The 26,087-nt window shown below is 46.9% G+C and overlaps 1 protein-coding gene across 6 annotated transcripts in view; it reads right to left on the bottom strand.

The window, feature by feature from the left end:
* The window catches only part of KALRN (kalirin RhoGEF kinase), a gene marked incomplete at both ends in the record, with an annotated part of 639,791 nt that overhangs the window by 11,188 nt on the left and 602,516 nt on the right, over window positions 1-26,087 (bottom strand). For 4 of the 6 annotated variants that reach the window (XM_082654652.1, XM_082654658.1, XM_082654657.1 and 1 more), the window contains 9 exons: window positions 163-241; window positions 2,057-2,221; window positions 3,742-3,873; window positions 4,538-4,659; window positions 5,841-6,012; window positions 6,527-6,554; window positions 20,466-20,525; window positions 21,626-21,749; window positions 25,330-25,583. In XM_082654652.1, the coding sequence (XP_082510778.1) occupies window positions 163-241; window positions 2,057-2,221; window positions 3,742-3,873; window positions 4,538-4,659; window positions 5,841-6,012; window positions 6,527-6,554; window positions 20,466-20,525; window positions 21,626-21,749; window positions 25,330-25,583 (1,136 nt within the window). Of the gene's footprint in view, window positions 1-162; window positions 242-2,056; window positions 2,222-3,741; window positions 3,874-4,537; window positions 4,660-5,840; window positions 6,013-6,526; window positions 6,555-20,465; window positions 20,526-21,625; window positions 21,750-24,484; window positions 25,584-26,087 lie in introns of those variants that run through there. The other 2 variants (XM_082654659.1, XM_082654660.1) reach the window with 1 other exon arrangement.

The following is a 26,087-nucleotide window of genomic DNA, read 5'->3' on the forward strand; positions in this document are numbered from 1 at the left end:
GCAGTTAGAAAAAGAACCATAGAAAATACACATAAATACTCTAGTTTTTTCTTAGTATAGAGAAAATGCCCTTAGTGAAAGAAACACAAAACAAGAAGTCGTTATTATCATGTGATGTTTTTAAGTGTTCATGAATAAAGGAACAGAAAGCTGGATTATTACCTTCCAATTTCATTCAGCTCCGTATAAGCTGAATCAAAATTTTCCTTCCAAGAAATGGTGGTACCATCAGCCGCCGCATCTTTGGAAGAGAAAGAATCCATTTATAATATTGAGAAAGCCATATAAGAATAACGAAAAGGTTAACAGAAAAGCTCCAGCATCACCCCCAAAGCAATTCTCATGACTAAATATGGAACCTAACTCAGTGGGAAAATGCCACAATTCTCTGAAATGTTATCTTAAAAAAATATTATCCAAGGGGAAACTGACATGACAGAGTCAGACTCCCTGTACCATCTCCATAAACGAAGGGAAAACTCCGAACAATCAGAGATGTAACTTCCAGATGTTGTCAAATAGAAATCTGCTAGAAAAAATTAAAAGGGAGAAAGAAAAACACTTTGAAAGGCCTAGAAAAGCCAGTGAGAATCAGGCCTGCAGGGAGGTTGCAGCAGAGAGGAAAGGGGAAGAGTTATACGGCCAAGGGGAAAAGGAAACGAAAGTGCTCCAAACATTCTAAAAACTGCTTTCTCACTCCTTTGTTCTCAGCATGAATGAGCTTATCTGGTGTATTGAGTGATTTAGCCTAACCCCAAATCTTCGGTGGTATTACCTTGTATGATGCATTAATTCCCTGGCAATGATTTACACACACACACACACACACACACACACACACACACACACACACACACACACACACACACAAAAAGCACGCACACAAATATCTATCTGTGTTGACTGCTGGGGAGCAAGGCTCACAAAAAGCAGCGGTCATCCCTGGGCGGGATTTAGGCAGTGGCCTGGGAGAAGAGTAGTCAAGCCTGCAGCACGTCTCTTTTGACCCCGGTCACCTCAGGCTGCCCAGAGCACAGCCGGGCTGAGCCTGGACATGGCTAACCCATATTGAGTTCTCAGGAAATAGAGAACTGGGGCCAAGGTTTCCCAGTGAGTCACAGGCCCCTGGGAGCAGAGCTGAACCCGGCTGGCAGTGGGGAGAGGCCTGGGGAGCATTTCCGGAGCTAACCACGGGGGCGGGGCTGCAGCCCGGGGCCCTAGAGGGTCCACAGCTCCTCTTGAGACTCCAGGATGCCCTTAACCCCAAGACACAGGTTCACTGTCTTTTAACTACAGTGACCTCCTCTCCCTGCCCCAATGTACGCAGCCCACTGCCCTGCCCTGCCCCAAACCTTGCTATTTGGAGCTTTCTTTAGGTTAACAAATTTCCTCTTACAAAATGTCCCAGGGACCAAGGTGGCTTGATGAGCTAATGAATAGGGGGGCAAAATAAGAACCACGTTTGTAAAATACTCATGTGCAGCTAGTTAAATGCATATCTTAGTTGTTCAACACATCCAGGTAAAAACATATCCATGTTGAAACAAGACATTGTGGGAGGGTTGGGGGTGGAGAAACTATTGAGTACTCATTTTGCCTCAAATCCTTCAGGCAGGTTGCTTTCCTCGCCCCGTTTTAAATTGGTGGGTGGGGCTGAGGTACACGTAGGCCGGCAGGGGCTCCCAGGGAAGAGGTGGCTCAGTGTTCCCATCTCAGAAGAGGGTTGGTAGCATCTATGTGACTCATGGCCCCTGCCTGCCCCTCTTGGTCCCTGGAGACGCACACAGGTGCCCAGGAACCTGGCAGGCCCAGGGTAGACATGGGTGGCAGCTCTAACTTGAGCCCTGTACTTTACGGAAACACCCTTCGTGAGGCCTCTGAAATGCCACTTGGCAGAAGCCGACAAGCAAATCCAGGTCACCTCTAGCTCCGTGGCCTATTGACACTGCCAGTGGGCAGTGACATGCCAGTGGGCAGCCAGTGCCAGTGAGTATGTGACAGTCGGCCAGGTGTCTTGTCTCTGTCGCCTGGGGTACTGGGCATGGCTGGGACTCACCGTATTCTGGAAGTCGCACGAACTCTGAGGGCTCGCTGGGAAGGCTGATCCCCCAGGGGTTACTGGCACTGACTCTGAACTGATAAGGACTCCCAGGACTGAGGTCCTCAATGACAAGGTAAGTGTCCAAGGTCGACGCTACCGACTGCTGCCAGGCCTGGGAACCTAGGGCACAGTTTCCGAGGAGAAGGAAAGAGGAAAGGCCAGAGGCACATTGTTTCAAAGACCTTTAGCGAACAAAGAAAGGAAAAGTGACACATTCCATTCAAGGGACAGTTGTGGTCACTGCCTCCGGCCTTGAGAGCCTGTGGGCTAACTGTGGCAGGTTTGGGTTCAATTTCCTAAAAGACTGAACACATCATGAGAGCGGTACAAGCAGCTGGCCTGTAGAGTCTGTTCATTTTCAAATGGGCACATGGGAGAGTGAAAAGACATAGAGCATGCAGAATTTACAGAAGCACACACGGCACATTTTTAACAAGGCCAGAAAAGTATATTGTGAATTAATAACAAAGTGAGAGAAAATATGCGTTTGGAAATTGAAACAGAAAGGAACATGTATGGAGCAGTAGGTACATGTAAAATACTGCGGAAGGAGTCTTCCCATAATTCTCTCTTTTAACCTTCTCACTTAAATCCTCAGAAATCCTATGAGGTTGGGAGGATTAATCTCACTTTACAGATAAAGAAACCAAGGCTCAGAATGATTAAATAACTTTCCCAAGAGAACTTAGTTCATCTTACAAACTATGACCTGAATAATGCTAAGGGAAATACAGGCTTGGAGAGATACGTCTCTCAGCTCAGCATCTATCGATACCTTTGTGCTGCTTTGAGAGACACAGTGAACAGCTAAAGAAAGAGGCAAACATAAACAGCTTTATAACTGCAGAGGGCCTGTTTAAGAGAAGAAAGAAGGGTTAAAATAAGAGGAGTAACAGAGAGTAAAACGGAGGATTCTGGTTCCAGGTGCCAGCAGTTGCTTTCAATTCAGGTGTGTGGCTCATCACACGGCTCAGAGAGGTGTTTTGTTTTAACAATTAGAGCTACCTGGCAGCTTCTCATTTCAACTAATTCTTCTGGATAATAGTGGTTTCTAACTGCTAAGGAAATGTATGCACGCTTAGCACGTAAATGTAACAAATTTAAAAACTGAACAATTTGAAAAGTCATCATATATATATATATCTATAGTGGTCTCTAAAGTTTGTCTGGGGGTAAAGTTGGCGGGCGGAGGTGGGGTAGACCTCTGCTTTTGCCACCCTAGTTACTTCTCTGGGAAAAAGATCACAGATTAGCAAACTAGAGACCTGGGTTCTCGCGCCAGCTCTGCCTCTTATGAACCCCAGCCTTGTGTTTCTTAACTTTCTTTAAGCTTTAGCCTCATCATCTGTAAAATAGGCCCGATGGTCCCTGTCTGAGTGATCGGGCTGGTTAAGCAGAGAAGTGCACGTGAAGGTGCTTTGCAACCTGCCATGAGTCATTATTCTGGCAAAAAACCCTGCTCGGTGTTTGAGATCAAAGGTGGCTGTAGCCCGGCACTGAGGCCTTTGTGCTGAGTTGGAAGACAATAGTTGGAAGGAATAGCTGATGAAAGGCTTAGAGGCAAATAGTTTTATGACTCTGAAGGCCCTCCTTAAGAGAAAGAGAAGATAGAAAAAGAAGAGCAGGGGGAGACGGAGCACCTTCCTCTCTGTACTCCACAGTGTAACCAGAAATAGTGCAGTTTCCCGTGCTGGATGGCGGCAGCCAGCGGAGAATCACAGAGGTGCAGCTTCTCTCCTGGGCAATGGGGCGGTTAGGGGCCGCTGGAACACCTACAGAGACAGAAATTAGGGTCAAATGCTATTTCTGCAGAACTTGGCATTTTACACCAAGGCTGACACACCTAACCTGTGTCTCAAATGTTTCCTACGACCTTCTCCACCGAGTGGCACACCTTTCCCTAGGCCCGAGAGAGAGCTGGGAGATGTACCTTGCTGTCAGAAGTTCTTCCTCGGACTAAATGCTGCACCCTGGAGAGAAAGCTTGGTCAGAGAACTAGGCTTTAGGAGGTGTACGGTAGGGCCCGGCCAGCTCTTATCAAAGATTCATTCTGTTCCCATTTGCTGGAACTTTGCTTCGGAACTTTCACAATGTACCTCTTCTTTCCCAGGTCTCAGGGATCCCTTGTAATGTCCAGTTAAAATGTCTGACTAACACAAATTCATAGAGACAGAAAGTAGAATGGTGGCTGCCAGGAGCCGGGGGTGGGGAGGAATGGGGAGTCGTTGTTTAACGGGTGCAGAGTTTCAGCTTTGCAAGATGAAAAGAGTTCCAGAGATGGATTACACAACAGTGTGAATGTACTTGACACTACTGAACTGTACCCCTGAAATTGGTTAAGATGGCAAATTTTATGTTATGTGTATTTTACCAGAATTAGAAAATGAATATTAAAAAGAAAGCACAAAAAAGGTTTGACTATCCAAGAGACTGTACCTTGCACTTTAACGGTAGCAGACGTTGACGTGGTGCCGTGGTCATTTGCTGCTACGCAGGTATAAATACCGCTGTCTTGGGGCATCAGATTGCAGATTTTGAGGGTGATTTCCCCGGAATCACTAGGGACACGAAAAGGATGCTCTTCAGACTCCAGTAATGAGACAAGTGACTATAAAAGTATAAGGGGTGCTGAGCTGAGTCCTTAGGACCAAGGTCTAGTCCCTGTTCTGTTACCTTCTTATACACTTGGGTGAGAACCTTGCCTCTCCATCTCCCCAATGCCATACAGAGGAAGAAAATTCTTGCCATGCCCATCTCTCAAGTTGGTTGTAAATGAGGCTTAGTAGAGGAGTAAAATGGGATAAGAATCAGAACGTGGTTTGAAATATATAAAGTCCTATGCAAATACTGGTCCCCAATATTACTAGTGTCATTGCCACCTAGCAACTTGGTCCCAAAACATTTTCAGTCCACAATCAATAACAAGTGGTACAAGAAAATGGAAAGAGAATGAAATGTTCAAGTATTTCACATTCTACATGTGGGACCCTCAAGATAATTAAGTGACTTAAGCAAAGGCAAATTCCTCTACTAAATAACTTTCCCAGTAGTCCCAGCCTGGGGTCCAGGACATCAAGGGGAAGAACTGCTCTGAAAGGGTTAAATGCAGAGGTCACAGTCAGCCCTACTCCCTCCCCACTGGTCGCCACAAAACCTGGTGATCTCCATGAGCCTCACCATGCACTGACTCTCAAGCTAAGCTCTCTGGGTCCACTGATACTTCAGGACCTGGCCAGGGAGTCTCTGCTGGGAACCCCATTTCACATGCAAAAACATTAAGTTAAAGGATGCAGTGTCTTGATCCTAGCTGTTTCTTCCATAAATGTTTCTTAAGCATCTAGGGCTTGCTATGGCTTTCCTCTGTAAGCAGTACTGTGCAAGAAAGTTCTTAATTAGCCGCAGTAAATATTAACAGAATAATTGGGAGGCCGCCAACCAAATTTGTTAAATAGTCTTTGTGAGAAGCATGCTTGTGGCTGGATTTTCTGTTTTCTATTGCACACTTTGGAGTAAGTCATTTTTGTTTCTTCTAAGAAAATTGTTCTTTAGTTAATGAAGGAATTGAGTATACCACTGTTTCACAGGATTCCGAGGGGCACAAAGTTTCTGGGCTAGAATAGGCTCCAGGGCAGCTCTTCTCTTGAGACCAAGTAACCAGAACAGGAGCTACATGCCGAACTTAGCCTCCGGGTACTGCACCCAGGTGCTGGGGTTGCTGACGTGGGGAACGTTAGCTTACCAGGAGGAGACCGTGTACGTAGCTGAGCTGTTGTCAGTGTCAAGGATGTTCTGGTCTGGACCCTTCCAGGTGATGGTGGGCTTTGGCCGCCCACAGACTTTGCACTGCAGTGTCACTGTGTCCCCAAGCAAGCAGGTCACATCCACTAAGGGCACGAGGAATTCTGGCGCCACTGTGGTCAAATCAACATTGATATAAATTTGCATCGTTCAGAACAGACAGAATAAAACAGCTATTTTATAACACAACCCTCTCATTCCCCACCCATGTTGTATAACGATTCAAATAACCTTCAGCTTAACTCTGTATAGTCACCCGTGAAAAAGTATTTTTAAAGTAATAAAAAAAAAAGTAATAAATGTTTATTTTAGATTAAATTAGGAAATATAGATTAAAAAACAGAAGAAAAAGCTCCATGGTGACATCACACAGGGGTTACTGTGAACAGTCTGGCATATATCATTTTAGACTTTATATAAACACATATTTTCTTACAAAAAGTGGATCCCATTATACACATTACAAGGTGTGGTCTTTTTCACCCTAACAGTGTATCCTAAACATTTTCCTTGTCCGTAAGTAGAGAACTATATCACCATTGTTTAAAGGTGCTACCTCAGTGCTGGATTTGCCGTAATTTATTTAGCCAATCGCCACGTACTCAAATCTGTCACTTTTTAACTCACCTTCTTGGATGAAATTTGGATTTAAGATCTGAAAAACACAAAGAAACAGAAAATTGCTTAAATCCTAAACTACTAAAAGAGAACGGGAGACTTCTATCCTAGTGAGTAAAAGGAAAGTACAGTTTGGGGCGAGAAGCGTGGAGCCCAGCTCCTGTGGCTTGTGACTGCTTCACTACTGCAGTAACAACAAGGGCACCTGGTTTACTTTCCCATCTGCTCTGACTGTTCACATTCCCTCTGGGCAGCCCGGGCCCCAGGCAGGTTTACTGTGACTATAGAGCTGGGCTGGCCACAGCTGGCCTTGTTATCCTCCGTCACCTCACCTGCTTTTCCTCCCTGCCCTGTGCCATTCTCCCCCACCTCAATATGCACTCAAGCATCGTGATGGCACTGATTTTTCCCAGCATCAGGAATTTTCAAAAACAGAGCGACTGACATCTATTAAACTGGAAGAGTCATGGACATTAACCAGCCCAGTGGTTTCCTTCCAGCAGCTAAATGCAGAGCTTGTCTGGTTGAAGGGGGAAGAGGGAAGTCCCAGCTGTCCATCCTGCCCCACTGAACTGCTCCTGTAGCCCAGGCCTCCACAGGGCAACTTGCAAAGCACTGCACAGCCCTTTTGGCTGCACGGTTGAGGAAACAGAGACTTGGGCTGCCCTAGGGACCTATCTGGTCACGTGGCTGGTTGGCAAAGGCCGTGTTGGAGCCCTCTGCACACTACAATGTCTGCTTTGTGACACCATGGATCTTACAGAAGGGAAGACCTTCCAGTCGACTGGCCATTACCCCTTCTTGAGAAGATGTCACCTTGGTTTTTCTCCTATCTTTTGTATTACCTGTAATCCTACAGTCTGGGTCATAAAGCTGGGTGGGGGGAACAAAACCTGGGCTTCCCAGTAGGAGAGGCTGGCGCTTACCTCTTTTGCTTAATGTGATTTTATCTTCGTTTTTAAAAACTTACTATCATCACTTTCCTTCACCGTAACATGGTGATAAATAATACCTAGTACAAAGCGTTATCATGAAGATTAAATGAAATATTGTATGTCACACAATGCTTGACAAATAACAAGTATTCAGTGACTATTTAAATAAATTATCTAAGTCTAATCATCTCCCTTCTGCTAAGAGGCCTATCGTTGCAGGGGCTTATCTCTAACAGTTCATCTTGCAAAATTCTTCTTTCCTTCATAATGAAGCTAGGAGGCTCCTGTGTCTTGCAAATCGTCTGTTGGGGCAGTCACACTTATCTCCCCAATTTACCCAAGTCATAGGTGAGCTTGGCTTCTGTGTGGTTTTACCTGACACAGGCACCCACACGAGCCCTTTGGAAAAAGATATTTCCTCCTCTGAGTTCCCCTCTGCACACCGATTGCCTGCATCTACCACCCAGGTTTTTCACGAAGCAGGCTGCAGAAAACTCTTGCAACGCCAAGTCCCGGGGCTGAGTGTCTCAAGACTCTGACCATCACGGTGCCCTATACTAGTCTCCAAAGGCCACTCACACTACTGCCCGGCCTGCTTTTAAATCAACGGTTTTCAATCCTTGACCCAGGTGGCTTTAAAAACACACAAAACCCCCAGTGCCTGGGCCTCATGCTTAGAAATTCTGTCTTAATGGGTGTGAAGTGGGGTTGGGACCAGCAGTTTTAAAAGCTGCCTCAGGTCAATCAACATGCAGCCTGTTGAGGAAAGCTGCTGAAAGTTCCCCTCCATCCAAGGGGACTGATCTCAGATAAACCAACTTCCAGCCCCCGAGTCTTTTCTGGGGGTGGGTGTGGAGGGTGCATGGGGCATTTGGTAAAAGCGACTGCTTCTCCCACACCTTAGAAACCGCCTCTATGTGAAGAGGCCCTGGGCCATGGTAGGCAGAGAAGTGTGAAGAGTTGCTCTAGTTGAAAAATTAACTAAACTACCAGTGCACATGGTGGGCAGTCCAGCATCACTTGTAGGGGGTGCTAAGGAGGCCATAAACTGGTCCACCTGACTTAGGTGAGGTGGGAGAATGACATCGAGCCAGTCATTTCACAGTCAAAGAAAAGGAAACTAGGAATATTTCCTAAACGTTAATAGTGGTCTTCTTGGGGTGATGAGATGAAGGGTGGCCGTCCACCCACCCATGCAAAAAACGTTGCTTCTTGAGGCTGGTGTAAGATTTTGTGGATACAGAGATGCTAAGCCATAGGCCCTGACCTCAGGATTTATAAAACATCTGCACATTGGTGATTCCTTTTTTCTTTTTCTTCTTACCTGGGCTTTCCAAATATTCTGCAGTCAGTATGTTTCACTTTTGTAATATTTTTTTTTTAAGGAAAAAATGGTTCACTTAGAGCTATTAGACCGTAAGTTCTTCAAAGACAGGAGCCATTTGTTATTCATCTTTGTACCTCACGCCTCTAGCCCCCGGTCTGCCACGTAATGGACATTTAATACGTGTTGGTTGAATGAGTATTTGACCTATGTCCACATTTCAGTTCTCCAATGAATTTAGGACTGATTCATACACAGAATCTGGAAGTAGGGCCAAAAGATCTATAACATAATTACTCCTGGGTATAATACTATTTGAATAGAGTCTATTTTCAAACACAATGGCATGCAAACGTTTTGGAAAATGATTAAAAAAAATCAAAACAATAAAATCAATGGCCTCTAAGAGAGGAGGGTCTTAAGAGTGTGGGTTGCAGGAGGGACTGTAAACTCTCCAGCAGACAGAGGACATAGTACCAGACCCTAAGCCGACACACTCCCTGGCCTTGAACAACATTCCCAAGCACCTGAGGCCTCGGTTTTATCTGTAAACTGGGGACAATAATGCCCACCTGGAAAGTTGTTTGACTGAAGGGCTCTATCTATTTCATGAAGATTTACTGAGCTGACCCTTGGTTAGGTGGTGGTGGCCTGCCCTCCCTGGGCCAATGGTCTAGTGGGCAAGATGGAATTAAATGGCTCACAGTGTCCAGGAGGGAGCCTGGCTGATGGCGATAGCCAGCCTCCAGCAAACACGGAGCACTGCCCTCTCTCTCGTCCTACCCCCACTCAATCATAAGGACTCCAGGGTAAAAAAGATTTGGGAATGCTGCCAGCTTTGTTCGACGGCCGGTATTTCCCATCTTGATGGGAATCCACAAGGGAGCAGGACATCGAGTCCATGCCAGGAGACACAGGGAGGAGAAAGATGACAAATGGAAGAGACAAATGGCAGTTTCCTACGTTATAAAAAGTTAAGTGGGGTTTCGTAAACCTGCACTGTGGCAGTACTTCTATAAACATCCCAAACGGCTGCTTAGAGAATTTACCTTATTCCTCTTTCTTGTCACAACCCCAACCGTGTTAAGCATATTGTTAACCACAGGCACCGTTTAAAAAGAAAATCTTCCTAGCTTCCGTGTAGAACTTAGTGCGGACTTTGGAGAGAAAGGCTGCTGATACGGCTTAACTGCAGCTTCTCTCTGGAGGCGGCTTGTGGAAGGCACCCGTCTTCATGCCGCTGCCTCTTGGCTGGCCTAGGTGTTGCTGACAATGGTAATACCATCACTGATTTGCTTAACCTTGCATGGCTGGCATAAACTACTCACAAACTCCTTCATTTGCCCCTCCAAAGCGCTGGGAAGAGGTGCCGAGCACCTGTTACTTATTCCCATTTCCAGAGGAGACAGGGAAGTAAGTGCAGCCTTACAGAGACAGTGACAGGGGACTGGCCCCCAGAGCTCTTCCCACCTCAGTGCTCAGTGCAGAGGCAAGGTCTGGGGAAAAGCATCGCGAGACTTTGTCATCGATGTCAAAGGCCTGCCTGCTGACCTTTAATCCCCATCCTTGCTGTACATCTCATCTCTACCCAGTCCTCCTCTGCAAACTCCTCCAGCAAGGACCAAGAGCCTGGAAAAAGTCCATACCCATGTTTTCTTAACTGTGACTCTGGATTCTGCCCATAGGAGATTCCTCCCTCGTTTATTTCTCTTTCTGTTTTGAAGCAAATCAGAGTATGGACTGGAGAAGAGTCATGCCAACCTTCTCACACTGTATCTTGTATTTGCCTGCGGCTCCCTATGGACTACAAGGCCCATGCAGGCAAGGGCCACGTTTCATTTCATTGTCATTGCCTCAGAGCCTAGCGTAATACCTAGCACATAAGTGCTCTGTTGATATTTGTTAAAGCAATGAAAATGTGAAATGGTGGGGTCCTAAGTTGGGGGAGGAGAGTTGAGAAAATGCCTTGCTGTGAACTTGGAGTGTTTTCGGATTTCCATTAGTCTGGAACTTGACTTGTTCTGGAATCTCATTGGTCAGTCAGGGTCTGAGATTTAGCCAACAGTGACCTTCCTCTCCTCTCTGCTCTTCCAGAGGCTGCTCCCTATGGCTCTGATCACGCGCTGCCATCTATCCACACATCTTCCCTGCATGTTAATTGCCCCACCAGACTTGTGAACCGTTCAAAGATAGTAACCTGTTCATGTACTGTTTTACGTACTGTTTGTTATGTTGCTTAACATAGCACCTTGCACACAGCAAAAGATCAAGTAAAATTTGTTAAATCAAGTTAACTGCGGCCACTCAATGAGTAGACTAGAATTTAGGTCTCCTGACCACCTTGTCTTATGATCACCGGTGGTGTGGGCAGGGACCTGAGGCGTCAGTCTGGGACCCGAAGGGTTAATCATAAGATGCAGCTATTTCCTAAATGCTAACATTTGCCTTCATTAGAAACAGTCTGGGGGCCACGTAAAGTGGTGGCTGGGCAGAAGGAGAGATCTGGAATCTAAAATGGAAGTGGCCGTGGAGGGAAGAAGACATTTACATAAAATGCACACTGTCTCTCTGGGAGACCCAAGCGCAGGAGGAGAAGGAGGCTGGTACAGGCCGGTGGGAAAGAACTGCTGGGAAGCCTGGTTTCATTTGAACAGCAGAGGGCGGCAGGCGGTAGTGCGTCCTCCTAGAACCACCATGACGCGGTCCATCAGCAACCCAATTTCTTCCTTCCGGAGAGAATTCCATCCGTTTTCTTGATTTTTCTTCAAAACGACAGGGCAGTGAGGTAACAGGAGAGAATCACAGGCGAAATCAACCAGCAATGAATAACGCGCTGAGCTCTGAGGAAATCTGGAGTCTATTTTTCTTGCCAGTCAGTATCCAAGATTCTGACTTCAAGACCTGAGAGTGAGGGTGAAATCCCATCTGCCTAGAAAAGCAGGTGTCAACTGACTCCAGAAGAAAAATACCTGTTTTTTTTCTAAATCCCTCATCAGCTGTCACAAAACACAGTTCAAAACTACATATCGAGGGCTTCCCTGGCAGTGCAGTGGTTGAGAGTCCGTCTACCGATGCAGGGGACGCGGGTTCGTGCCCCGGTCCAGGAATATCCCACATGCCGCGGAGCGGCTGGGCCCGTGAGCCATGGCCGCTGAGCCTGCGCGTCCGGAGCCTGTGCTCCGCAACGGGAGAGGCCACAACAGTGAGAGACCCGCGTACCGCACAAAAAAACCAAAAACAAAAAACAAAAACAAAAACTACATATCGAGAGTGCTGAGGGAATAAAAATGGTCAAACGAAACTCAAACCAAATGTCCTGAACTCAACTCAGAGCTACCTTGACTAAAACAACATTTCTGTCTTCTGCCTCTTCTTTCTATTCTCTTTATGCTTGTTTCATATGAATCTGTGTTCAGAGGAGGAAGGAGAGGGATTTTAGATGATGAGGTTTGGCAATAAAATGAACAGATACCGGAAAAACACTTTCTAAAAATTGAGGTATGATCTCTGGTTTGGAGGTTTAACCCTTCATGTTTCCAATCTGGCCAAACCAGACAGGATTTTCTAATTTTTTAGAATACATTTCTCTAAAAATTTAGAAAATATTCCTACCTCTGCTCATCTCTTAAGAAGACATAAAATAAATTGCAGTAAAAAAAAATACATAAATGCAACACAATCCTGAACAGCAATAGAATTCTCTCTTTGAACTAGTTCTGTACCTCCCAAGTATTTTCATTATCATTTAGCTCTAAGTAGTTTTCTTCAACCATTTTTTTCTTTGACCCCATTGTAATAGCATTGTTTTCAAATTTACAAATGTATGAGGTTTAAAAAAATTATCTTCTTGCTGATTTCTAACTTAATTGCATGTGGTTGGAGAATTTGGTCTATACAACACTGATTCCTTGATTTTTGATGGGATTTGCTTTATGCGTAGTACGTGGTCAAATTTCATAAAAAGTTCCATGTGTTCCTGGGAAGAACGTATGAGCACTAATTGCTGCGTAGAGCTATGAATGTCCATATGTGGAGCACATTGTTTCACAGGGACGTCTAGTCCAAACCCCTCTCCTATTTCTCCTCGGTGTTTTGCTTAAAGAACATTTATTGTGTTCTCAAAAATAAAAAGGGTAAAAATATGACTTTAATAGAATAATGAAAAAAAATCTATCGCCTGTCCCACAAAACAGTAGAGGGGAAAGGAACAGAAAGGGGGTTTACTGCTGTGCATGCATGGGTCTCCCGGGGCTGTCAGCCACAGAGAAGTCTGTCAGGACGGGACTGGGGTTGCAGGGTGGGATGGTGAAGCGGCGGTGTTATCACTTCCCTTCTATAAGTCATGTTTGCAACTTGGAAGCCAAGATCTTGACTTTGAATATTCAAAGTCTTTATAGATGAATGTTCTGAGTCTCCTCCCTCAACGATTTGACCTTGATCATACCCCTATCCCCTAAGCTTCTTTTATTGAGTGAAACACCCTCCCAGAGTCTGTGGACCCACAACAGGTTACAGTGTGTTCCGAGGCCACGGGAGAGTGGAAGCTTGATTTGTGGGAATTCTCATGCCCAATGCTCCTTCTCTGACGTCCCCAGCTGCACTCAGCCGCTGTCATTTCTGCTTCCCCCACTGCTCCTCCTTTGCCTTTCACAGGCGCTCATTCCTCCCCCTGTCCCGCCCATCAGGATCAGGTATTTACCACCTTTCATTAGATGGATGGCAACAGCCCTCCAACAGGCCTGCCTGTCCCCACTGTTCTCAGTCAGGGGCCAGCGATCTTCCTGAAGTCCAGAATGAATCACCCTGACTCTGCCTGACAACCTTCCACTGCTCCTCACTGGCCACTGGATTAAGTCCAGGCTTCCTAGCAAGTCCCCCGAGGCCTTCAGAGTCTGGTTTCAACTCACCTGCCAGGCTTTATCTCCCACCACTCTTCCCACACACCTAAACCCCGGCTACCCAGACCGTAGTCTCTTCTCAAAATGTGCCAGGCACTCTCATACCTCTGGGCCTTTGCTCAAGCCCTTTTCTGGCCCTTCACCTTTTTCCAAGACTGTTTCCATCCTATCAGTCCCTCCAACCCACACCCTGCCATCGTGGGAAGCCAATGACCACGCTCACAGGCATTCTGGGAGACAGGTGGTGAATACATAACCTTGGGGAAGTTACTAACCTCTCTGTGCTCTCTCACCTGTAAAACAAAAATAATGATAATAGTACCTACGTCAGGGTGCCGTTGGGAGGAAAGGACTCAGCACGGAGCCAGATATATAGGAAAGGCTGATAAACAGTAGCCACTGCTACTAGCCCAGGGCCTGAGTGGGTGTCTAGATATTCACTGAACGAGTACATGAATGGCTCCATGCCTCCATCAGAGCAAGTTTCGAAGTCTGCTGTATAATGCAGGCGTTTAATCAGAGCTGCCTCCCTCATGTGACGGCAGTAAGCAGTGGGAGGGACCAGATCTTACATAATTCTTTGGCCCTCCATAGTACTCACTGCGATGCCTTGTGTCAACTGGGTTTTGTTATATTGAGTTGATTAGAAAAACACGCTGAGTGAGCCAGTAGGTGGACCTCGACAGCGCAGGGTGTGGGCAACGGAGGTGGTGACCTCTGCCCCGCTGATAGCTGGCTCTGAGAGCGACTTCTCCTGGGTCAGTGGCACCTTGTAATCTCCTTGGTGTATGACCTCAATGAAATGGGCTAGGCCTGCAGACGAGGGTGAGGGTGTGCTGAGTGACTGTGCTGGTCTGAGAAACCAATTCAGACATTTCCGGCCCTTGAAATTGGACCTCTTTCTTGGCTTTTATGTCTGGACTCCTGAGTCATTGGGAGAGGGGTGTGGTGAGGCCAAATAATTAGCCCAGCTGTCAAGGGATTAAAAAAGTTGTTGAGGAAGAAATTCTCCTCTAACAAGCAAATATGCAACAGAGGAGGGCCTGAACCTGACCCTCCTTAAGGAAAGTACCTGAGCCTCCCTTGGGGAGCAGACTTCCTATCACCTGCCACGTTTGGCATCTCAAAGCACCACAGTCAAGACCTGCCCTTTTTCCTGGTTGTACGACCATGACCTTTCTGAACCTGCTTCTTCTAGGAGCGTAAGAAAACCGCATCTTCACCAGGCGGCTGGAAGGAACAGAAAGTATGACAGACGTGACTAATGCTGTAGAAGATCTTGTCATTAACCTCCCGGGAGGGAGAAACGCCAGCTCCAGTCCGCTTAGTGCCCTTCTCCCAGTGGCAGAATATAAATCAATCTGCATGTGGAGTTAGAACAGAGCTAGGCAAAGCAGCGTCAGTCTCCGGGCCCAACCTTTCAGGTCTATTACAAAGAAAATATTTTGTAAAAATAAAACGAGAGGCGTGTGACGCTTCACTTTTTCTCCAAAGAGTTCTTTTCGTTAAAAAGTCCTTTTTATAAAATGCAGAAACAGGCACCGGTAGAAACGCTGGTGATGCCAGGAGGTCAGTCACCCGACTTGGGGTGTAAACGTTTCCTTCAATCTGTCTGGCTAGGTTAGTTATTTTGAAGCTCCGAATCTGGGACACGGCGCCAAGGCAGCTGAGGTGGGAGCAGCAGCCTAGCTCTTTGAAGACGTGGAAGCTGGGCCTGGGGAATTGTGGATTTGGGGAGGGAAAGAAAAGTTCAGCTCTGGCCACTCAAGCCCTGCCCAGAACCGGAAGTGGACACTCCAGCTGGGTCTCGGGAGGAAATGTACCCAGGCCATTCCCGCCACACCCCCTGCAAAGCAAGTTTCAGGGGCAAAGCACAGAATCTTCTCCTTTCTCTCCTGTTGGGGTCTCACTGTTGTCAGAGTCAGACGTTCAGGAGAGCAAAGTCTTTGGATATCACACCTTAGATCTGCACAAGGCTCAAAGGGCTCATGTCCCTCGGAGCTGTGCGACCTCCCACAGAGAACCCCGAGGCTCAGAAAGGCTGACCGGCCGGAGGTCTCATAGCTGACAGGGCCCAGACTGCAGTCCAGGTTTTCTGGCCCCCGTTCCAGTGTTCTTTCCATGTGATACTGCCTTTGCGTGACTTTCATCTAAGTCCTACTTCAGCCTTGGAGGGCTGGGATGGGCAGAAAAGATATTCCTCTCTGTTGAGCTGGAAAGTTAAATAACAAATTCACAGAGGAAAATTGGCCCTGGAAGGCACGTCTTCTTGTCTGCCAGAATCTGTGTTTTAGATTAAAACCTACCTGGACTGGGAGGTGGGAGGGGCTCCAAGAGAGGAGCAGCATGGTGTTGGGTGGGGGAACGAGGGCCAGGGAAAACCAGAAACTGCCTTCAGGGCACCCGCTCACTTTTGAACAGGAAGTTACAACTTCCTGTGCCTCAGTTTCCTCTTCTCAAAGTCTTGGAAGGGGCTGGAGGGATGGAGAGTAAAGGGGAGTTATTGTTTACTGGCTACAGTTTCAGTTTGGGATGATGAAACAGCTCTGGAATGAATAATGGTGACGGCTGCACAACACTGTGAAAGTATTTAATGCCACTTAAAAAAGGTAAAAATGGTGAATTTTATGTCGTGTATATTTTATCACCATAAAGAGTAAATAAATGAAGGGGATAGGGTTAACTAAAGTTTTCCGAGTTTCCATCAACTCTGAGAGTCTCTGAGTCTTACCCTAATTGGAAATTTCCTTCCAAATTAGCTTCACCTTTCCAAGTGCCTTCTCTCCCACAGGATCCCAAGCCGGTTCTTACACAGCGAGCACCCCGACCTCCACCCGGAGCTAAATACCTGGGGGCTGGCATCATGACCGCACGCAGCCTGTGCCGTGGGGGAGGCTGGCCCTGCGTCAAATGGCTGGGGCAGAGATGCAGTCTTTTTGGAATCATGACAACCTCTTACTCTGATGGATTGACCATCTCTGCTAAAAGTGGTATTGGGCATTAACAAAACAATTAAGATGTATTTAATTAATTGGACTTGACATAAAAGCTGGGCTGAAGACCGAGGCCCAGGACTGGGAGGTTGGGTCAGGCCTTCCTACTCCTGTGCCTGCTGCGGACAAGTGGCAGTGCTGGGGTTGGAGGGTAGATGCCAAAACCCAAGCACCGACAGCCATCGACAGACCATGTTTCAGACGTGGCACGGATGTGGAAACCTTCCTAGCCTGGGTCCTGGGAGAAATCCAGTATAGCTCAGAAGAAATCCATGCTTCTCAGAGCTGGGTGTCAGCTAAGGGGGGGGATTCTGAGCCTTGAGCCTCCAGCCCTGGCTCCAGCCTGGGCAGGGCAGGATGAGAAGCTGGCAGGTGGGCATATGGCATCCAGCCCACCATCACGCCTGCCCACCTTGTCAATAAAAGGCAATCAGCGGTCTAAGCGCTACTGGAAAAAATGAATTAATATTCACTCGTTCCCAAGAAAGACTAATGTTTCATTTCCAGCCTGATTTGACTCTTCTTCCACGCAGAGACACTTCTCTCATATAGAATATCCCCCTCCACTGCCACCCCCGAAGTGTAATCAGTGCAGGGTAAACAAGAAGGCTGAACTGTGCACAGATCCATGTCATTTTTACAATGGTCCCCTCTGAGGTGTGCCCACGGATCAGCAGGAGGGAAGGGGGTTGTGGCCACGAGGGGATCGCAGAGACCCAGAGCCAGTCCTGCAGTAGCTGGTGGTGTGGCTTGTGGTGCTGGGAGTGGGAGGTGGGTCTGTACTTGAGAACATTCACGAGCATGTCTCTACAGGGGAAGAAAAAGGATGTACACATTAGAGCAGAATTGCCTCCCTTTATATAACTGGGTATTCTCGGAAAGCTTTGTAAATCAGATTCCTAGGGTTCAAGGTGCTTTATTTTCCTCTTAATTAGCTTTCAAGGATGTGCCTATATATCTCCCTAAAACAGTATGTTGGGACATATGCCGGCCCTGAGGGGAGCAAGCAGCTGGTGTGTAAGGAAACTGCTCCTTAAAGGAACCCTTCAACCCACCAACTGAGAGTCAGAATGCTTTGGAAGTGATCTTCATGCAGAGGCAGGAGATAAGAGCCTACACATGGCTAGGCTTGGAATCAACGTGCTGGCGTCAGGTCAAGGGTGGGCAGTCAGCAGGGCAGGACTTAGCATTCGGAGCTCTAACATTGAGCAGCGCACAGGGTATGTGGCAGGGGTGTCAGCTGGGGGACCAGGGCCAGGGGATCTTAGCACAGGCCACAGGAGTTGCAGTTCAGCTCAGCAGGGCACAGGGACATGCTCCCAATGAGACAACACCTATTGCAGTCATCAGGTTCAAAAGACAAGAGTGAGGTTGGGGGCCAAGCTAGGCCTGGTGATGATGCCCAAAGCTATCAGTTTAGCAGCAAGAGTCCTTTATGAGGTGGCCAGCCCACCTATTTCTCAAACCAGGTCTCTAAGGTTTAGCTCTTTTCAGTAGGCACCCCCGACCATTTTCTTCTACAATGGACATTGCAATAAAGAGCTACCTACTTACCCCTTGAGCAAATTCTCAGTTCATATTGAATAGGCTGACTTTCTATATCTTATTTGGTATCTGTGTCTGAAAATACTAGCAGTGCCAAGATGCCTGCTTCCCCTCAGCACCTGCTTATGTACTCAGTTAATTTCAACATGGCAACAGAGTTCAGAAGAGCTTGCTGAGCTCTGCAAGGATCCACATGGAACACACAAGGGCTGCAGGCACACCTACGACAGAAACCTCGGGTTAACCAGAATATCTGCAGCTTCCAACCACATGCCCCCTCAAGAGTTCCAGTTCTGCCTCAACTTATTATATTTGAAAACTTTTCAGACATGCATCGACACAGTTTTCGGCTGTCTTCTGTTCAGCACTGACATCCTAACACCTTTCCTTACGCACCAACAGCACCTCCCTGGGACCCATCTCACACAGCTCGTGCAAAGGGCTGCAAGCCCTCGTTCAATAAGAACCCTAGAAACGTGTGCAATTCACAAAGCAGGGCTAAGACACGTGCGCATGCGAGCTTTTGCTTATCTAAATGTTGCATGGAGCAACCGAGTACATCAGTTAACCTTCTCAGCGTATGTTGCTCATCTGGTCCCACATCTCCCTGTGCCCAATTCTTCCTTTGAAGAGCAGAGTGGGAAAGTCATTCTTCTCCCCCTAGTCCACCAGAGCTGAAAAACATCCCCAATTGCCTTGTGGAACACAGATACCTGGCTTTCCCTCTCCCTCCATATATTTGCAGATGACATTTTCACTACATGCCAGCAATACTGAGGTCTGGAGATATAGGTGCCATGAGGCATCTGCAGGCCGACAGATGTGGGCTTCCCAGGAGCTGGTGCCTATCCTACGAAATGCAAGGAAAGCAGAGCCAGAAGTTTCCCCCGCCTTCCCCATTCTCTAAGATACATTTAGGCTATGAGCGCCATATCCACCTCCTCCCGCAGGGGAGCCCTGCACTGGCCCACACCTGCCAGATTTCGCTCCATGGCAACACCCACAACCATGGGGACTATTTTATCCTGGCAGAACTCCCACTTTCAACCAATGGTCTCTGGCCTGGTTCAACTCAACAGGTGCCTTCCACCGCTGACTCACGCCTCCTGGAGCCACATGGTCTTCCCTGGGTTTTGTGGTGGTTGTCATAATATGGTGGTGGCTTTCTTTGGGATTAGGTCAAATTAGAATAATAAAGGTGCATCTAGTTAAGTGAAAAGCGTAGGGCTATAAAAAGGAAAAGGTTTTCAGAAAATATTCTGTATTTTGTGCGCAGAAGAAATCTCTAAACTTTTATCAATTGTCGGGGATGTGGGTACAGATTTGGAGAAAAGCATTTCAGTTTACTCGGAAGGGCAAAATGGCAGGGAAAGCCAAGTTTGCTCCAATTCTCTAGGTGTTGTAAATTTATGATGCTTGTCACTCACTGGCAAGCCATGTGAGAGTCCTATTTCTATTACCCCAAAGAGTTCCTGGCCTAGGAGGACCTGGAAGTTGACTGGAGGTTCTTGTTGGTGGAGGTACTGGTTTCACTTCCACATCTTTGTAACCCTGGAGTATGAGAAAGGCCCCTGGGCAAGATTTCAGCCTTCTTGTCTCTAGAGAGGCCTCTGCTAGGTCTACAGGAGGGAGGTGATCCCCAGGGCTCTTTTCCTCCGTGGCAGGAACAGCCACTGCCCGGGAGCCCTGGGGGCTGGAGAAGGGGGGGTTCTGGAGTTGCTGCGGTCACTCCTCATTTGCTATTGGCTAGGGGCCAGGTCTTCCCCCCAAACCATACCTACTCCATGATTTTACTGGAGGCTTCAGGGAGGAGTAAGTCCCAGAAGAAAAAGAACATACAGGGGAAAGAAAAAAAGAGGGGAAAGGGAGGAAGGAGAAACTAAAACAAATGAGTTCTTATCTTTAGCTGGGAACCAACCACTCTTTATAATGCTATTTTCCATGAAAAAAATGTTTTCTAAGTTTCCAGTTACGAAGTTGGCTATTTTCTACACAAAGCCAAATCTGCCAAAGAAGAAAATACTAAGCAAGCATTCAAGAGAACCAGAAGTTTTAAAAAATGCACCTAGGAAAAGTTACCTATCAGAATCCAACTGAATTAAGGTTTGTTTTGTTTTCTGTAAGTTGGACGGGACACCGAGAGATGCCCATGTATCCTGGACTGGCTGGTCACTTTTAGCAAGGCCACTGTTACAGAACACATCGAAAAAAGACAATCATTGCAGGAAAGAGGACAACAATAGCTGCTTCTACCTCCATGCTAGTATTAGGGTCAAGGTCATCACACTCTGACTCCTCGGAACTGTTCGTCTCCTTGATGGGCAGCATGAGGGAGGGGGAAGAAAGAGAACACAGTTAGAACACAGGCAGCTTTGGCTAGAGGGTGGGGAGAACTTGAAAGAAGCATGGACCATGGGAAATCGGGCAGAGAAAAACCAGGTGCTGCTAAGGTGGGGTGCGGATCACCTAGGGCGGCAGCATGCTCTTTTCAGGGAGAGGAGGTTGGGATCGTGTAAGCCGCTCATCTCACGGGAAATAACGATGGAAGCAACCAAATGAAGCATGAGTGCTGTCGAATTTAAACTGTTGTCTCCTGTGGGGCCGGACTTCCCAGATGAAGGTGAGGGAGAGAGTACAATTTCTTTTCCCCAAGAAGGACATTAGAATGGGTTTGCATTGTTCTTATTTTGCTCAGGAAGACTCAGGTAGATAATCACCAAGTATGACAATATTCAACATCAGCGGTTTAATTTCCATTGTCCAGAGCCATGTCTTTTCTGAGCGCCCAATGTAAAGAAAACAGATCACATCGTTTCAAGATGGCGGACAGGGGTCTGTCAAAGCTTAGACTCAGCGAGTTCACTATAACAATTGGATTGCTACAAAGCAATAACGTGGGCTTCATCAATGTGCCTCCCTTCTCTGCCCATGCATAGGCCTGAAGGTGATGGCATCTGAATTCTGGGGAAAAGAAATGAAACTTCACCAAGGACACAGTAGCCCTTAAGTTCCAAACCTCAGACTTCAAAGGGTTGGAGGTTTGGAAAGCATGTCTAATCTCTTTACCCTGAATGTATTTTCAAACCTAGGACACTGAATGGGTGGCTTTGAGTACTTTAATATGAGTCAAGCATCTTGCATTTCTAAGAGAATAAATAATACTGCAGATAATTTTGCTATAAAACTTCGGCACAGTATGAGGAGGAAGGTATAAAAGAAAAAAAAAGAGATACTTACTTATTTGAATCGAAGTTGCCAGGAGAAATAAAAAATAAAAAATAAATTGATCTCGCATGCAAAATCCTACTAAACTACTTCCCCTCTGGTCCCCATCCACCCAAGTTGCCTCGTGAGAATGCTGCAGGGTGGGAGTAGATGAGAGGTCGGACACAGCTCCGGAACACCTTACTCACTTTAACAGAGACTTTGTTGCCCAGAATATCCTTGGGTTTACGAGGCCCTGTGGCTTCACTTTTACCCGTGTTCTCCACTTCCGCCCGCTTTCTCATGCGTAGAGTATGCCATGAACATGACTTCCTGTTGTACCAAAAAATGCACCAATCAAAATGGCAGGTCAGGGCAGAGTGAAGCGGTGGGTGGGCTTGCCACCCTTGGGTGAGTCAGTAGGTGAGGCGCTCCAGTCAAGCCCCTGCTTCAGAGGCCCCAAACCTGCACACCAGCTCCTGTGGTGGCTGGCAGCAGATCTCACCTCCAACAGGAAATGAGTGAGGATGAACTGTGACCCCTCCCAATAGATGTACAAGGTTGGTTGTAGCATTTGAGGCAAGTCTGGGTACTAAGTGATTAAACTCTACCGAGGGAAGTTTTCATATACTGATGAGGCCTTATAGGACTCAGGAATTCCCTTCCTGAGTATGGGTATGATGGATGGGAGAAGACTGTGGGGAGGGGGCAATAAAATAGGAAAGATAAGGGAAGTACATTCTATAGTGTATAAGCTATTGGTACTTTCCCAGGATCAGATATAAAGACCCAAAAGGATGCTTTTGAGGTTCTCATCTCATTTTTTGTGTCTAGGCTGTGGCCACCCCCAAACACCGTAGTACAGATAGGAGGTTCTAGGGCGTTTGACTTTATAAAACTCGTGGGCACCACTCATTTATCTGGATGACTTAGGATGAAGGGTTTCTTGGTCTATGTTCTCCACATCACTCAGTGTTTGTGAATACAAGGCTCTGTCTGACAACCACTAAGAGCTCCTAGAGTGTTCCTGTTGGGGGAAGACCCAACGCGTGCTCTCAGGGAGGTGAGGGTGGCAATGTCCCTTCACACTATCTTAACTTCTTCCTTCTCACAAGAGGGTTGGGAGATATTTCTTCACAGACCTGAAAGAGAGGCTCAGAGCAGAGCTCTTGAGTTCCACATATGTTAGGACTCAAAGACACCAAAAGCCAAATCTCAAAGAGCATCAGGGACCCTGGGCAGGCAGCATCCGTTTCAGGTGTGGTCACAGAGTTTGGATGAAGTTCTGTCATGTCTGGAGTAAGTGACGCTGGCTTCCCTTCAGTGTCTCCTTATCCAATTTAGGCCTACGCAGACAGGGCTCAATGAAAAGAGCATCATTAAGGGAGAGAGGGGAGAGAGAGAGGCCTATGAGATTTAGGAGGAAGGGAGATGCTCCAAAACGCATAGCAACTCCTCCACAAAACTCCATAAACGTCACAGATTTCAGGATGACCTGGGGAAAGTGTTCTCAAGATATTTATCACTAGCATGGAGGTTTAGCAATCAACTTTCCGAGTAGGAAAGAGCGATAATAGTCATGTCCTCAAATTTTTTTTGAAAAGCGTCTCATTCAGATGGCAGAAAAGAATCTCTTGGCCAGACCTTCTCTTGTGCCTCCTGAAGAGGCAGGCTCCCTGGGAGTCCCCGCATACCAGCTCTCACTCCAACTGTTGTTTCTGAGCGAGAACGGTCACCGAAATGAACCTCGGATAATATCACTCTTAACTGCAGACTTTCACCCCTTATCTTTACCCCCAAAGCCATGTCCCTGGCTTATTCTGAGAACCTCTTGAGTCAGGGAGGTCCCTGCTGAAAAGACTCCTAGGGCGGCCGGCACAGCGCGTGTGCACGTGAGCATGGGACTGCATTCCTATGTTTATCACAACCCTCTGGGTCATTCAGTATGATTGGTGAGAAACTAGAAATGCTACAAGTAACACTGAGAAGGAGACTCAGAGTAGTGCAAGTGTCAGGACACGCTCAATTTCGTATTCTTCTTCCCAGAAGAATGCGTCATCATGGTTTGGGGAGCTTCCATCTCTTGGCCACAAGCCTGGGGACTGATGTGGAAACAGGGTTTCAGTGACATTTATCCCATAGGCATCACAACCAACTCTGACCCTTGTGGTCATAGCAGCCCTGGGGAGGGTACGGTGAGTGTCCTTCACTGATAAATAGTGACAACCACTTTTAGTCCATTGCTCTGCTCCACTCCCACCAACCCTTGTGCAAGAGCCACACTGACAAGGAACCGAATGACCAATTGGTATTTGAACCTGTTCTCCTTTGCCCAGCCTGACACCCTTCCTACCAGTCCTCCCATGGAAGGTATGAAAAAGTGACCAAAAGATGCAAGGGAGAAGTGCTGAGTGCCTGGATAATTAGATCCAACTCATTACGAGTTAGCTAGCTCTGTAAGTCATTGATTAATAAGAACCTCAATGCTTTGAGGGCCTTTATATCCAAGGCTTCATAAAAGGTACTGAAACCAAGTGTCTTTAGGATAAAATGAATCAGGCCTGTTGCCATTTAGGGGCCACCGCTGATTTCCAGCTGGGTCTGCGGTTACCTAGAGAGGCCAGGGTGGGGTCAGCAGTCTCTGTCGCTGAGCTAGAGAAAGCTCCAAGGAGGCGCAGCTCTGTTGCTGCTGCTGCTTAGATATCTCACGGGAGCTCCTCCACCCGGCCGCCGGTGACCACACGGCGTGGAGAGCGGTGGAGGCCGCAAGCCAGCCCACCGCCTTCTACACTAGCCTCTGGTTTACGTCAGCACCTCAGGGTCGCCCAGTTGGACAGCATCCCATCTGCATCATCCCTCACCTCAGAGGTTAGAGAGAACACACATGGGCTGCTTAGAAGGGAAGGCTAGGGTTGGACCTCTGGCCACAAAGGCACTTCTTGTGTAGGAAAGAACTGCCAATGCATTCAACCAACTCTTAAAGAAAAAAGAAGAAGAATCGTTTGTACATTTCGAAGTCCCAGAATAGTGCACTGAGGAAAAAGGGTCAACTAGTCTTTAACCTCATTAAAACATGCTCGCAGTGAAAATTTATTTTACATATTTAAAATAGTACATTTAAAATTATTAGTTACATTACAGGTACAATGATGAACATTGTGACTCTCCATTATATTGCACAGCCTGACCTCATCCATATGGGTTTCTTTAAATAGTGCAAAATACTTTATACAGGAATGTGTTTGGAAGGGTCTTCGCAACCAAAATAAGGAAAAGAAATATCTCACAAATGACCATGAACATATATTAAAGTGACAGGGGAGGGGGAAAGTCAAAAAAAAAAAAAAAGTTACAATCTGTACAGAGGAATTGCCATAGACAACCAAAAAGTTCCCTCTCTCCTGGGAGAAGCAGCAGGCCTCTGACCTATACAGGTCTGGCATTTGTGCTAAGGTAATTTTTTGGTGTCAATCAAAAAAAAAATATATATATATATCAGTAATTTAATACAATATAAATAGAAGTCCAGTCCAGTGAATCCTGTGGTGGGTCAAATGGAGCAACAGGAGGCATGCCTCTTGTCCCCTAGGGTTTCAGTAGGGTTCTTTTCTTAACAAGGAGGGGGGAGAAAAGAAAAAAACAAACAAACAGAAAATTACAAATGAAAAGGAAAGAAACACCATCACTGTTACCACCACCACCAAAAAAAAAAAAAAAAAAAAAAAATCGGAACACTCCAGCCCGGTTGCCCCCTGCTGCGTGTGGTTCCAGCGCTCAAACCTTGGTGCTGGTGGCACTGTCGAGAATAAGCAGCAGTAATTCCCTACCGTGTGTTTGCATTTTTGTGTTCTTTGTTTTGAATTTTTTTTTAATCCACATACTCCTCTCCCGGGGAAGCCAACGAGGCACTTACTTGATGCTCCCGTCACTATTTTCTGCGGCTGCTGTGGCTTTGGTGAGGGGTGCCAGGATGTTGCCCGGGACCCAGCCCTCGGCGGCGGGGGAGTGGTCGCTGGCGGGCTGGTACACCAGGCACATGTTCTGCTGGTTGATGGCAAGGACCTGGACCACCTCACCTTGGCTCACACAGATTTCGTTCTCCTTCAGTGCATAGTAATCTTTGATCACGGCCATGGATGAGACCCCATTGCAGCCTCCCAGGTCGCTCTGCCAGGAGACAAGGGCAAGAGGGACACAGACACAGCAAGGCTGGTTCACATGGGCTTGCTCTGCATCCTAATGTGTGGTTGAAAGTCAGCCCTCCCGCTAGCAGGGTAAATGGCAGGCAGAAGATTATCTTGAGAAATGGAATTATATTCATAAACGGGCTCTGAAAATGTATTTTATTTATAATGAAAAATTTATAATGAAAATGTCTCATTAATATTATAAGTGAGGGTGAAAAGGTGGAGATACTGCCCAGCCTTAGGTAAAGGTATAAACACGCCTTCCACCTGGGAGTCCCTCCTTAGCATGCATCTTCTCACTAGCATCCTCCAGCTGGAAGGAAGCGTGTGGCACAGACACAGGGATACGTAAGCACCTGGGCAGAGTGAGGTCAGGGCAAAGGTCAGGTCAGTGGTCACCATCCCCCAAAGAAAAGAACACAGACTCTTTGATACATGTTTTTCTTCCTTTTGAAAAAGCATTGGTCTTACTCTACATTCTGAC

Source organism: Grampus griseus, assembly GCF_964374135.1.
Source record: "Grampus griseus genome assembly, chromosome: 5".
NCBI classification, from domain to species: domain Eukaryota; kingdom Metazoa; phylum Chordata; class Mammalia; order Artiodactyla; family Delphinidae; genus Grampus; species Grampus griseus.